The sequence below is a fragment of the Rhinatrema bivittatum genome, chromosome 6 (genome assembly GCF_901001135.1).
Source record: "Rhinatrema bivittatum chromosome 6, aRhiBiv1.1, whole genome shotgun sequence".
NCBI lineage: Eukaryota > Metazoa > Chordata > Amphibia > Gymnophiona > Rhinatrematidae > Rhinatrema > Rhinatrema bivittatum.
This window is the reverse complement of record NC_042620.1, coordinates 38,484,074-38,499,026: the sequence shown is the minus strand read 5'-3', so window position 1 is coordinate 38,499,026 and position 14,953 is coordinate 38,484,074. Positions and strand designations below refer to the sequence as shown.

The 14,953-nt window shown below is 42.1% G+C and overlaps 1 protein-coding gene across 1 annotated transcript in view; it reads right to left on the bottom strand.

The window, feature by feature from the left end:
* The window catches only part of CEP70 (centrosomal protein 70), a 188,570-nt gene that overhangs the window by 171,861 nt on the left and 1,756 nt on the right, over nucleotides 1–14,953 (bottom strand). The window contains exons 2-3 of the mRNA XM_029605309.1: nucleotides 2,098–2,153; nucleotides 910–932 (exon numbers count right to left, since the gene is read on the bottom strand). Coding sequence (XP_029461169.1) covers nucleotides 910–932; nucleotides 2,098–2,116 — 42 coding nt within the window. The 5' untranslated portion in view covers nucleotides 2,117–2,153. The remainder of the gene's footprint in view (nucleotides 1–909; nucleotides 933–2,097; nucleotides 2,154–14,953) is intronic.

Here is a 14,953-nt window from a genome sequence, read left to right as displayed (position 1 = left end):
TGATAATTTTAAGTGTGTCATGGTGTTAGTATTTTACAAAAAATAGGTCCTTGGTTCAATTCCAAATTGGGTCTTCTGTACTCCAGGTCAGCTAGAGATGTTGCAGAGGGAGCATGCATAATCCCTGAGGGGAGGTAAGAGTCCTGGTCTTTGCTCAAGGGTAACACCAGATTCAGGGCCCATGATTGCATGGTTCTGGAAGGGGCCCTGGTGCATGGCCCCCAGCCCAGGATCTTCACTGTAATGACCAGACTAGGTATGCTGGGGGATATAAATTAGGGGCACAATCTCTGGTCAGTTGCGAATGAAGGCTCATGGTACCAGATCCCAGCCCTGTTTCTGAATGAGCGGGGAAAATACTGCCAGGACAAAACAAAATTAATAACTTTACAAAAACTGTATGCCCAACATTTGGAAAAACTTGTAAAATTCTTGTGCACAGAATGAAACGTATTCATTCCATCCTTGTAAAACCAAGGGGCCAATTTTCAAAAAGCTGTTGAGCAGCAAAGCCATACGGCCATATTTAGGCAAATTTCAGCCATAATCTATCTGAAGAGATTGTGACTGAAAATTAGCCTAATGACCCCTTAGCTGGATATAAAATAGCTGCTGAACAGCTCTTTGAAAACGTATTCCAGTTCCTGACAGCTGTACTGTAAAATTCCCCCCCCCACCCCCGAAACCTGATGTGTATATATATACATACATACATACATATAGGATATATATGCATAGCCACTGTGCCTGGAGAAATGTTTAGAGTGGGCTACCTATGCAGGAAAGCAACTGTTTACCTGCATTAAAATGTTTGAAAATTGCCCAACTCAATTTTCTGGACTTACAGCTTGATGTACTAAAGGGTTGTTCCCATTTTGTGTTTAATGTGTAGATCCCACAGCCACTCACCTCGCGTATTTCAACTGCCCGGTCTACAAAGTGAAAAATTACAATAAGATCAGTATATAAATCTTACCAATTTTCACAGCTGTTTTTAAAGGGAGTAATTTCCAAAAGTATATAAATGTGTATATTGCAGTTTTATGCATGAAAATAGGCTCTTTAAACTCACACCAGAAGGTATACGCAAAAAAAAAAAAATACATGCAGAAGCAAAAAGGCAATCTTCAGGGCAGAGAAATCATTTATGTACGGACTTTCGATTTCCAAAAGTATATGTGTAATGTCCACATGTATACTTAAACCTGCTCAAATCTGCTTTGACAATTAGGGTTAACATCTGCATGTACTTTCTGCAAGTGAGCTGTTCTAAAATTGGGCTCAAAGAGATCCATATTCCAAGCCATTTGGCCAGATGATAACTCACAAGTTATCCGGTTAAATGGCAACTTCTTGAACACTGGGCCACTTCTCCGGCTAAAATCCAGCCAGGATTTTAAAAAGACTGAGGCGTTCCGGGGTGGGCCTAGAGTTACCCACCTAACTTAACTGGATTTCAGTTGTGACCAGATAACTTTCCACTTAACTGGATATCTTCAAAAATATCTGGATAAGAGGCACTACTAAATAATATATTTAAGTGCCTTGCGGACCTTGCAACTTATGCTTCTAGCACTCTTGCTGTCATAGCAATGCTGGAAGCACCGGAACTGGGAAAGGAATACCTTGCTTCTGGCAGGGGGTTGTTTCAGGATCTGGAGGGGAGGGGGCGGGGGAGGGAGCCTTGGGCTGCTCTGCGACCCTGTAATTCTTGTTTTTAACTCTTCAGTCGGGGGGTGGGGACTGCTCGGCCCAGCATGGCCAGTTATGGCATACTGGGGAGGGCAGTGGGAATCAGTCCACAGTTCTGCAAGGCACTTTTTTTTAAATTTAATTTAATAGTGCCGCTTAACCAGATATCTTTGAAGATATCCTGTTAATTGGTAGGTTATCCGGCCACACAAGGCTGGATAACTTTAAACCTAACCATCCATATTCAAAAGCTGGCCAGATAGGTTTAAAGTTATTCGCTAAAGTTAACCTGATAACTTTAATCAGGAATACTCAGCAGGATGTTTATCCCATTGAATATCTGGGACAAGTTATCTGGCTTACTGATTATGGATGTCAAAATGATTAAAAAATATAAATACAAACCTTCTAAATGAACAGACATTTGATCAGGGTGACTTTGCTACTGTGTAACTTATCACCTGCAATGGAGGGGGAAAAAAAGAACATTTTCAAAAGCACTTCATTAAAATATATAACATCTTAGCAAAAAACATATTACTCTAAATAAGGGGTGGGCACATTTTGTTGCTCGTGGGCCGGTTCAATGGCCCTGAAGGTCCAGTGAAGATCAGTAGGGGGAGGGGGGCTTGGCGCACGATGACATCAACGGGGGTATAAATCACCTTATTCGCCTACACTCTCCCTCCTTTGCCTTGCGCAGCACTCCCAACCTCCTACCCTATTCCCAAGGTTTGGCTAAATAAGAAAATAATAAGTATTTATGTATACAGATCGCTTGGGTGGTTGTACTTGTGGGGATCACCTATTAATCTCTGTACTACACCGAGCACAGTGAGATTTCAGTCATTAATTCACAAAGTTTGTGTTTCACAGCTTGTATGAGGGGTGGGGTACGCGAGCTGTTTTAATGGGGGGAGGGGGGAACATGTTTTTACACTGGCTTTCTGGGCAGCGCTTAGGCTGAATATTGACCACCCAGCATAAGTTTATCTTTGGCTTTCACGACCAGTAGTGCAACAAAAGGAGGGGCATGGTAATGCCTGATGGTGGGGGAGGGGGCCCTCTTGCTGGTTTCCACAGCGGGCGGCAAAAAGAGGGTCTACATATTTATTTGGACAGGTGTGCGGCTCAGGTATGCTGAGACAGCAGTTTTGTTCACTGTTGAAATTAATAATAAAACTGGCTGCAGCCTTTACTCCCAAATTAATGGGGTGTGGCCTCAATTTGCTGTCTGGGTGTGGAGAAGCGGTAAGGGGCCAATGCAATCGTTGCGGCTAGATTTAGATAATCCCAAATGCCAAGGGGGGCAGGGGGGTGATAAAGCAACCTTGCCCTGGGAAGTTTTGTCCAGTGACCACTGTTCCTTCTAAGCTGGGCACATATGTGCACGCACTCGCACAGTTCTTGAACCTTGCTCACATGGCAAAAAACATAGTCCGCACAACAAATCCTGATATTATTTGCATTATACTGGCTTATAGCGCACAAATCTGAACTCCGCTTATAAAACGTTGCACAAAAGAAAATGTGTGTGCATGCAGTCTTTCAAAAATTAAAAGGAACATTGCCACCGACAGCCTTGCAAGCAGCAATCCTTAAAATGGGTCAATTAAAAACATTAATGTTTTTATTTTTTCAATTTTTTTTCAATTTTGCAATTCCTCTGGCAGCAGCCATATTTTCAATTAAGATATAAAATTACCCCACAATCTGTGGAGCAGACTGGTCCATATTAACTAAGATGTAATACAAGTGATAGCACACCTGCTATATGAGCTAAATCAAATCGCGTGTTATTTCAAATCATAGCTGATCCTGAGGATTCAGAAGTACTGCATGCAAACAGCAAAAATAATTTAAAATATAAAATTGTGCAACAGTAACATTTGTAACTGATAAATGGTAAATATTACTATTCTGTGTTCTTAGAATTCATATTTAAAAAATAGAAATCGTCCTGAGAATGCAGCCGCTGCACAATTCCACCTTGTGTTCAGACTCAGGATTAGGGATGCAAATTTTGTTTTGTCTTCACAGTAAATTGCTTTTATAATGCTGTTCTGTATTATCAGAGGTTATGCTGCCACCTAGTGGTAATAGAGGAAAACTGCATCAACATCTGTTTTTCTTAAAGAATTAAACGTGTAACCTGTGTTCTGACTCAGCAAACCTGTGTGTGTTCTGAAAGATTTACTTCAATGTGAGAGGACTCTTCTTTTTTTTTTTTTGTCAGCAGCTCTCAAGGGCCTGCAGTCCCAGTCTCTTCTGTCTCTCCAGAGCCTTTTCACACCAAATTCAGCTAGCATATTCAAAAAACTCATTACAGCTATAACAGTTATTCTGATTTCCATTTCATCTTGTAGTAAGTTCTGTATTTTCCAGTTGTTTTTATAAATGTTTTTGAAGTTATGAAGTGAACTTGTTTTCATATATCAAGCATAATAAGAGTTTAGATGTACAGCATTATAGTCACGTAACACCTTACTGCTAATCCTAACATTCACTCACGCTTAACCCATTGGTCACTGGAAGGATCCAACCAAGCGCTGCAGAGCCCTCGCCTGCACCTTACTCCTATACTGTAATCTCTTGCCTGTCAATATGGCTCCCACTTGCCTATGGGCAAATACCCTTCCCTAAAGCTTTCACTTGGTGATTTATATGGATACCATAATCTCCATAGAGCTCAGGGATCCAAAGTTTGCAGTAATCAAACCTAAAGACAAAACTAAAAAATACTGATATTACCCAGAGACACACTTCTGTGATCACTGATCAATCACAAATAAAGATCTAAAACAAAAATGAGGAACAGTGAACATGAAAACAGAGAAATTTAGTCTTGCTTGTTAATTTCCTTTCATTGAATCCTGCTGGTCTAGTCCAGAATCATGGGCTTATGCCATGCTACCACCAGATGGAGAAAAGGACCATAATGTTCCAGTAACAACATCACTGCTATTAAGAAGTGGTGCAGCAGAGACACTTATCAGTATTCTTGTCAAAGCAATAGAGTAAGAAAAACAAAATAAAGTATGAAAAACTTTGAAACAAGAGAGATCCTTCCAACAGCAGTCCCCCTCTCAAAACTCCACTAGGCAATGGAAGGGAAGAAATATAGAATAGTAGCCAGAAAGAGGAAATGGAGAAGCCTCTTGTTCTCTCCTTAGGGAGAGCTTGAGAACCTTCTGTAAGACCCAAGGTGAATTGGGTCTTACAGAACTTTGGTTCTGTAACTGCTTTGGTTCTGTAAGATCCAAAGTGAATTGTAGCCACCGACTTCCCAGGAGGGTTCTGGACTGATCTAGCAGGATTTAGTTAAAGGAAATTAACAGGTAAGACTAAATTCACCTTCCTTGTCATCCTGCTAAACTCATCCAGACATCTTTGAAGTATGCAAGACCATCCTACTGCAGATAGGAAGAAGACAGGACTACCTGAAAGACTGCATCTCCTTTGTACATCTACTCTAGTGTTTAATGAGCAAATGTAAGGAAAATGAAGTAGTTGCCTTATAAACATCCTCTAGAGCAATCATTCTAGATGCTGCCCAAGAGGACGCCCAAGCACTTTTTGAAAGAGCATGAAGTATCATCTTAGCCTGTAAGCCCCTCAGCAAATATGCTGAAGATATTGTTCCTTGGATCTACTTGGACAATAATTATTTTGAAGCTACCTCTCCCTTGTGAAGTCCAGCAAATGCCACAAACAGCCTATTGATCTTTCTAAAGGGATTAGCACTCTTAAGAGACTGTCCGATTTAAATGACGATATGACTCTAGGTAAAGAGGACAGTGAAGGATGAAAACTGGCAGACTCTGCAGAAAATTCTTGGTAGATATCTCTGCAAGATAAGGCCTGCAATTCCGAAATAGGTCTGGCTGAACAGATGGCCACTAGAAATAAATAAATAACTGTCTTTTAGAAGAGAGATCCTTCAGAAAGGCACATCTAAGAGGCTCAAAGTGTGGGGGGCGGGGGGATTTAGATCCTATTTACAATATGTTTAACTCCAGAAAGGAAATTGTTCACATCTGGATGGGAAGCCACCAGGACTCCTTAAATCCAACTTTTATAGCCCTTAATTCCCTGAGGTTTCAAGTTGTGACTAAGCCCTTGATCAAACCCCTTTATAAGAAGGTCAGAATGGTCAGGATTAGAGATGTTCTTCAGGTAAAAATTTTGTGTCGGGCTTCGTTTCGGGGGGGGGGGGGGGGGGGGGCCCCGCCCCGCGGGCAGAGTTAGTGCACGCCAACTCAAAAATGAATTTTTTCCAAAATTCCAGAAAAAATTCAATCATTTTTCGGTTCTCAAGAACCATTCCGAATTAGGCAATTTCGTTAACATTGCCTAATTCGGGTAAAACAATTGCACATCCCCAGACAGGATATGTATTTAAAAGTCTGTTTTGCCATAATCATTATCATTATTCTAGGTGGATCACAGGCAAGCCAACATGTAATATCACAAACCAAACATTAAATGAAATAAAAAAATATACAGCAGTCAATCCATAACTAAGAATGTACCCTGCCTCGAACTTTGCTAGGAGTAAGGGTTTGAAATTATTTTAAATACATAAACAAGCAGACAAACACTCCTTTCAATTCATTTGGCTAAACGCTTGAACAAAATGAAAGGCTTTCACCTGTTTACAAAATTCTTTAAAATTAGAAATCTCCTTAACAGCTAAAAGGTAAAAGGCCCAGCTATGAAGTCATACTGACTTAAAGGCATGTAGAGCCAGTAACGATTTAGCAGCAGTGTGTAATGGACATAGAGGATTATGTCTGAAGGATATCCACTCTCCAGGGTGAAACAGTCAGAGCTTTGCTACAAGCTTTAAAGAGACTCCAGACCCAAACATAAGCCAGCAAAATGGAATTGGAGCCACTAGGATTACTCAATAGATGATCCTTATTCTTCTCAGAGTCCTGCTTATGAGAGACCAAAGAGAAATGACAAAGAAGCTTGTTCTTCACAATAGCTGGATTATGGATTTGATTCTGCTGGAATCCCACTTCCAGAAGCTGAAGAAAATGACAGCTTTGGAGTTCTTGCTAGTTGCCATTAGGTCCATGTAAGGATTGACTGTGCAGGCCATGGTATACAGATCTCCAGCGTCTGATAGTCAGCAGGCCATGTTCAGCAGATTGCTGCAGAGACCAGATCTTATAAGTTTCCTCTGGTGACCATTATTGGCAGACTGCTGCAGAAGATAGCCCATCTTACAGGCTTAGTCCTTCAGATGGCCCTGGACTAGCCACGGAGGCTATGGTATGCAGACCTCCAGCGTCTGGTCAATGGCAGGCCTCTGTGGCTACTTTTTCGCAGGGACCTTCTGCAACAGGGGCTGGTTCTCCACATGAATCCAGATAGTTTTTTGTCTTACAGTTTGGCCTTTGAGAGGTTAGAATGTTGAAGCAGGATAATTCCATGGCGGTGGTGAGCACTATGTTGCAAGCTCGAAAAATTTCTATAATCGCTGGCATGCATGTGTATCTGGAGGTTTTTTGAGCATTAGTATGTCCCTGCCAGAGCGGCGATTCCTTTGATTCTGGAATTTCTGCCAAAAGGTTTGTGGAAGGGGTTGGCCCTTAGTATGCTAAACATGTAGGTGGCAGCTGTGGCCTGTTACAGGGATTGCTTTCAAGGAATCTCTCTCTCTTCACATCCAGATGTGTCCAGATTTCTGAAGGATGTTGAGCAAATTCAACCGCCACTACAAATACCTGTACCACTTTGGGACCCAACTCTGATGCTGACATTTTTGGTAGGTCCCACATTCCGTCCCCTTCGGCAGCACTCTTTGTGTTAGATACTCCATCTCGTACAAGGCCAGCCAATCTAAGCTCCAAAGGACTGAGCACAGGGGCCTTTTCACCCTGTCTCTCGTCTTTCATATCAAAAGATGGCCTCTATGGGGGGGGCGCCATCCGGCGCCTGTGGGAGCAGACGTTTGAGCCCAGAGCTCCGAACCTCACGGGTCTTTGCACCATCTGTTTTAGCGAACTTTTCCTTGAAAACCTCGTAAAAAAGTTACTGATGATACAGAGCACCAGAGCTCTTATATCAGATGGTGTCGAAAAGAAAAACTGCCAATTTAAAGCAGTTTTCGTATGGGAGGTTGGTAGTGGTCACAGGGCCAGAAACGGAGGCTCCACCGGAAGATAACACCGACAGCACAGAAACAACACAAGATGCACCACGGGGGACTGCCTCGGTAGAGAGCAGCTCCCATAATGAATCTGTGCTTCGGGATGAAATTCGATCGTGGTTTGTTGAGCTTCGCGCCGATCTGCGTCAGCACAAGTCTGACATCATGGCAGCTATGGCTGACCTGAAGGAAGATTTTAGCGCCATCGGCAACCACGTGGATGAACTTGATATTCAGGCTGACCAGCATGGAGAGGCATTTAATCAAATCACTGCCCAACAGTCGACTTTCAGTTTGGAACTCTCAATACTATCTGAAAAGGTTGAAGATCTTGAAAATCGTAGCAGGAGGAGTAATCTGCACATTAGGGGAGTGTCAGACACAGCAGAATATGAAGATGCAAACACTGTCGCACAACAGATCTGCTCATTTATTTTAAACCTTTGCGATCAGGAGCATAACAATGAGGGAACTTCTATTCCGGACATTCAACTGGAAAGAGCACACCGGGCACTAGGACAACAAAGAGATGCTAGACCTCGGGATATCATCATCTGTTTCCACAATTTTACACAGAAAACATCGGTATGTGAAACGGTTAGGTGCATAAAAACATTAATTGGAAAAACCATGCGTTGAAAATATATCAGGATCTGGCACCTATAACATTGAAGAGAAGGTATGAACTACATGAAGTAACCGCTAATTTGAGGGAAAGCTCGATCAGATATAGGTGGACATATCCATTTGGCCTACAATTCCAGGTGAAAGGTACCACCTACCACGTTAAAACCTTAGCAGAGGCGGTAGAGGCTTTCCAGCAAGCCCAGCTTCCCACCACCTTCCAGGCTCCTAAAACGGCGGCGATCGCCACCAAAATGGATACTCAAACTCGGTGGCAGAGAGCTGGCAAGGGGGGCAAACGATTGCGGCGTCAGTCGGCCGCTTCCACTGCATCAGCCAGTGACCAAGGATGAAGCCTTCCTAGACCTCCTTGGTTAAGGTACAGCACAAGTACGCCTGGGCATTGTTCTCAAGTTACGAGCTTGCAGTTATTACTTGAGAGGGTTATTGAGCACCACAGACTGGGACATCGCAAATTATGAGGAACAAGCACTTTCACCTTTACTAACAGATAGGTTCATTCTCAATTTCATTTTAAAGTTAAATGTTTTTCTTGCTGCTTATGTGTTATCTATTCTGGTTGGGACTGTTAGAACATGCCGGATTCCTCCGGACTTGCTGGCCCAGTGATAGTAAACAGGGTTAGTAATAATATGTTGGGGTTGACAACAAGGGATATATATTTCTGTGACCTGGGGGGAATTATGGATGGGACACGCTTTCAAAATGTAAGCATAACAGTGTTTTACCTGGACCAGACCACAAGGGCTTTTCTATTCCCTATGTTGCAGGGGATGCCTGCCTGAAAGAAGGATTTTTTTCTCTTTTTACCTAAATTAAATGATGGCTACGCGTATTATATCTCTAAATGTGAAGGGCTTAAACATCCCTAAGAAACGGTCGTTATTAAAAAGGGAACTGCAATCTCAGAATGCATCAGTGGCCTTTGTACAGGAAACACATGTAAGAAAGCGCTGTGAGCGCCTTCTTTCCTTTCCACACTATACAGGGGCGCACTGGGCTGCTAGTCCTAAAACTTCCAAGTATGCAGGAGCAGGTATACTAATAGCCAATTCCTTGATCCATGAAGTTGTGTTTAAACATACTGACAGTATGGGTAGATTTATTTTGTTCAAAATCAAGGTGGGACCTAAAATATTTACATTTCTTAATGTTTACTTCCCAAACGCCAACCAAATACCCTTTTTAGGTTCTCTTGACCAATTACTTCATCAATATGCTGAGGGAGAGCTTATAATTGGAGATCTTAATGCCACTAGGGAACCCAAGTTAGACTCGTCAGCTAAAAGCTCTACGACTAGAGGCATGAGGAGGGCTTAGCATGATTTCCTAGATATTTGGTGCCAAAGATACCCTAGATCCCGCTCTTATACTTTCTTTTCCAAACCACATCATACTTATTCCCGCACTATTTTTTCATTACACAAACATTTCAAAATGACGTGCACAGAGCAGGTATAGATAATATAACCTGGTCCGACCACGCTTCCATTTGGGTGGAAATTAATATGCAGGAAATAGACAAGGGACTCCGCACCTGGAGACTTAATGACAGTTTACTTTGTGATACTGACTTTGTCAAAAACCCAAACAATCAAATCCAAGAATATTTTGACACTAACAAATCAGATGACGTTTCCCCTATCACCCTATGGCACTGCTCTAAGGCAGTAGTACGGTGTCTAATCATAGCTCGAGTAGCATATTACAATAAGGAACGGGATAGACAAAGACAGGCCCTACTGAGAAAATTGGATCATCGGACTAAACAGCACACCACCACACTATCTCAGAGGGTCTATCAAAAGATATTAAGAGTACAGGACTCCTTAAGAGCACTTGATGATGCTGCCATCAGCCACAATCTATCTGTGCTAAAACAGCAATTTTATGAAGGGGGCAACAAGGCAGGGAGATATTTTGGCACAGAAATTAAAGGCCGCCAGAGCACAAACGTTGGTCGTCAAAATAAAGGATAAGCAGGGGAAGACTGTGACATCCTCGGTAGACATCTGGCAATCTTTTTCTGACTTTTATGCCTCTTTATACACCGCAGTAGACACTATAGAAGACTCTGACATACATCAATACCTGGATACGATAGAACTTCAACACTTCCCCCTGAACAAATTGACATATTAGACAACCCTATCACAATATTAGAGGTTCTGGCGGCAATTAAAACCTTAAAAGTAGGCAAAGCCCTGGGGATGGATGGGTACACCGCTGCTTACTAAAAAACGTTCTCCGCCACACTCGCACCCCCTCTTACGGATATGTTTAACTCCCTCAGAGGCAGCGGTCGAATTACCCATGATACTAATACAGCGGGGATTTCTGTAATTGCTAAACCGGGTCGTGATTCAGAAGTATGTGGCTCTTATCATCCAATCTCATTGATCAACTTAGACCTCAAACTTCTGGCATGGGTATTGGCGGCGAGGCTGAATGGCATTTTGCCCACCCTAGTTCATCCTGATCAGGTGGGATTTATCCCAGGACGATTAGCAGCTGATAATATATGCAGGATTGTGAATATTATAGAATACATACATTATGCCATACCCCAACTGTGCTCCTCTCCCTAGACGTGGAAAAGGCGTTTGACTTGGTCCATTGGCCTTTCCTTTTTGAAACTTTAAGGCGTATGGGGTTCAGTACTTATTTTGTCATATGGATCATGAAATTATATGATCAACCAGCTGCTAGAGTTAAGATTAATGGCAGATTATGGGGAAGCATTCCCAATAGGACGAGGTACCAGACAGGAGTGCCTGCTGCCACCATTAATGTTTGCATTATTCTTAAAGCCCTTTGCAACTCGCATTCGGGAGGCTCCCACAGTTAGTGGTGTCATTAGAGATAATCTCCACTTTAAAATATCTCTGTTTGCAGACGATATTATGTTAACATTAACCAACCTGCCATTATCACTACAGGGCGTCACTTCTGAATTATGGGTTTTTAGTGAGGTATCGGGACTCAAGGTGAATTATGACAAATCGAAAATCCTTAACATTAACATCCCAGGATTTGAGGCAGAAGCACTCCAGGCACGATTCCCCTTTAAATGGGTGCCCAAAGCATTGAAATATTTGGGCATTCGTATTGGAAGTCATGCCAATCAGCTCTACGATCTAAATTACAGCCCGCTACTGCAGACCATACAGGGAGACCTAAGAAAATGGTCCAGGGGTACCTTTTCTTGGTTGGAATGCATCACCATCATAAAAATGAATATCCTTCCAAGGTTTCTATACTTTTTTACCACTATTCGGATTTTCATCACCTCCCCCATTTTAAAAAAAGTGGCAAGCTATTATCTATGGTTTCATTTGGCGGAAATGACCTCCCCAGGTTCACAGAGATACGTTATATCTGCCTAAAATAAGAGGTGGACTTAGTGTACCGAACCTAGAGTGGTATTATTGCGCAGTGCAGCGCAGTTATGAGCTCTCGTAGTTCTTCATAGAAATCTAGTAGTTCCACAGTAGACTTTGAGCGTACCTTTTCAGGAGCGCAACTTTTGTCAGCTCTTCCATGGCAACCAAAGCTCACGTGGAAAGGAATTACCTATATGCCTTATGCCCTAGAAACCACTCTCAAAATATGGTCCCTTTGGAAACTTGCTTTCATAGGTCCAGAATAATACACCCCACTGACCCACATTTTTGGTAATGCGATGCTCCCAGCTCCGCAGTATTCAGAGGCCTCTTTCACATGGTTGCAGGCGGGTATTCTCCGCCTGGAGAATATACAGAAGCAGGGGCTCCTAATGAATCAGGAGGAGATACGTTCTCAGTATCACTTGGAGCAGGTGGGTTTCTTACTTTATGCTAGATTATACCACACCATTAAAAGGGAATTTAGGAGAGGTACTATACGTCTATCAGGTACCCTGTTCGAAAACTATTGCATAAAAGCGCATCAAATTCGTGGGCTTATATCGAAAATATATAAAATTTATTTAGTGGGAAATTTGTAAAACCATTGAGGCAACAAACAGCCTGGGCTGTAGACTTTACTCAAAGCTTGTCTAATACCGACTGGGACCTTATATTCATGTCTGCACACAAGTGCTCTATATCCACTGCCATGCAGGAGAACTGTTACAAGATGCTATATAGATGGCACTATACACCAGAAAGAATTCACAAATTGGCACCAAGGGTATCAGATTTATGCTGGCGGAACTGTGGTGAAGTGGGAACGTATTATCATACCCGGTGGCAGTGTTCAAAAGTGTCCATTTTTTGGAAGGCAGTTCTTTCCTGGATTTTCACTGTTGGCTAGCAGCTCAGGAGTAAAAGGCGAGATTGCAGTTACTTGATTGGATAGAGTGGACCAGTGTTTTAACTGCATGTAAATTCTGATGTTGTATCATCCATGATTATTACCAATACCTTATTTATTTTTATACCCTTATCTTCACTTACTTACTGGTTTTACCCTTGTTGTCTTCAGGGGAGGGTTGGGTGGGTGGGAATAATTGATGTTGATGGTAAAATCTTTATTGAAGCATTTGGGCATATGTACTTCTCAAGTTTGTATTCAACGGTGGAGGCACTATTGTAATTCACATGTATGGCTCATACTGTTGTATAATTATTCCTGATGTGCTTTAATAATAAAAAAAGATTAAAAAAAAAAAAAAAGTGGCCGCTATGTGGAGTATAATGAAATTGTGGTGACAACTTCTGTATCTATTTAATGCTGTAACCAATATTTTGTTCACACTAAAAAGTTTAAATTGAAAATAAAAAGATGGTCACTATTTCCACTTCTGAGTGAAATTCCCAGTGGGAACAGAAAAAATAATGCAGACTGTCCAACCGAACAGATACCTTTGTAATGGTGCTTGCAATAATTGTAATGGTTTCCAAAGCAGCATCAGCACACCCCAAAATTGTACTCAGGCGCATTTTCCTGAGCATGCTGAGAGGCTCCGATCCCGGCAGCTTGCGTTACTGTGCTTGTATGGAGACCTCCTAATGTGGCTCTGATACCACCCATAGCACAAATCACCAGGTTAATAAAGTTCCTTGCCACAATCGGGAGACAGCCACTTGTTTCAGCTAGTAAGGCTGCAACCATCTTCTGTTTCCTAATCGGCACACAGCCACGGGTTCAGAAAACGGACACTGGTTAACTGAGTGTCCATTTCCCGAACCTGACTGCCGGCACTTTTTATTACATTTTTTTTTAAATCTATCATTCCACGATATTAAGTCAGAGCATGTACAGAAAGGCCTACAACTTTTTGGGGGCACTCAGAAATTAATGCCTGCTCTAGGCAGATGTTAATTTCTGAGCACAAAAAGGTGCGTATTGGATGTACCTTTTTTTTACATTTGGGGTGACTAATAGCTTCATCAACGTGCATTTGCATGTGATGAGTGCTACTAGTTTCGCGGCGCATTGGACGTGCATTCTGGAGGCACTAATTCCCTTTTAGCATAAGGGGTTGTGGACACGCCTACACAACCCACGTCCAATTGCAGATTAAACAGTGCACTCAGCTGAGCACTCTGTATTGCACTGGCCCCTTTGTGTGTAGGGCATCACCTTAATAAGCACTGTACCAATTACTACTGTGTTTAAAAGACCACTCTGTCTTCTCTCCTCCCTGGCAGTCAAATCAACAACAGTGACAGCAGGCTGGCAGCATGAGTTCACAGTAGGCACTTCAAGTCTCTGTGACTGCTCCTCCTCTCCCTCCTATGCTTCCAAATTATAAAGGAAGCATGTACCATGGGGGAAGAGCAGCAGACAATACAGGAAACAATTCCTCAAATGTTCCTGTCCTATTGGCCTGCCACTACTCTGCTCATAGTATTGTTTCCCTAGAAATGGAAAAAGAACCTGAAAGACAGAAGGGGAGATAGAGAGGAACTGGAGGAAGGGAGAGATAGAAAGGAAACTGCTGAGATGGGGAGAAAGAGATGAAGGACACATGGGAAAGAAAGGATCCAAGGGTTAAGGGATATGGAGAGCCTACTAGAGGAGAAGGAGATAGAAATCTGTGTGCAGGTGAGGAAGAGAGATTAAGTTTAATTCTGTCTTCAAAGGTTAAGAAAGTAGATTCAAAGATGGTATTGGTTAACATCACATAACACACATCATGCATAACCTTTTCGGATATGCAAGGTCACGTCTAAGACTATGACACAGAACGTATTGAGCTGGAATATACATAGTTTGATCTCAGATACACCCTGTTATAAACGTTGATGTTGCTTGTAATAAGTAGTTTTCTGGTTTCAGTTTTACTGTTAAATGTATGAAGTTTTTGTACCTGTAAACCGGAGTGAAAGCTGCTAGCTATACCTCAGTATAAAAAAAAACCTCTTTCATTCATTCATAAATAAATAAATAAGAGTAGGTGGAGATGAATTTAAATAGAATGGGCGATGGAGAGGTACCTGAGAGAGAAATGGGAGAGTATAGGTGAAGAGG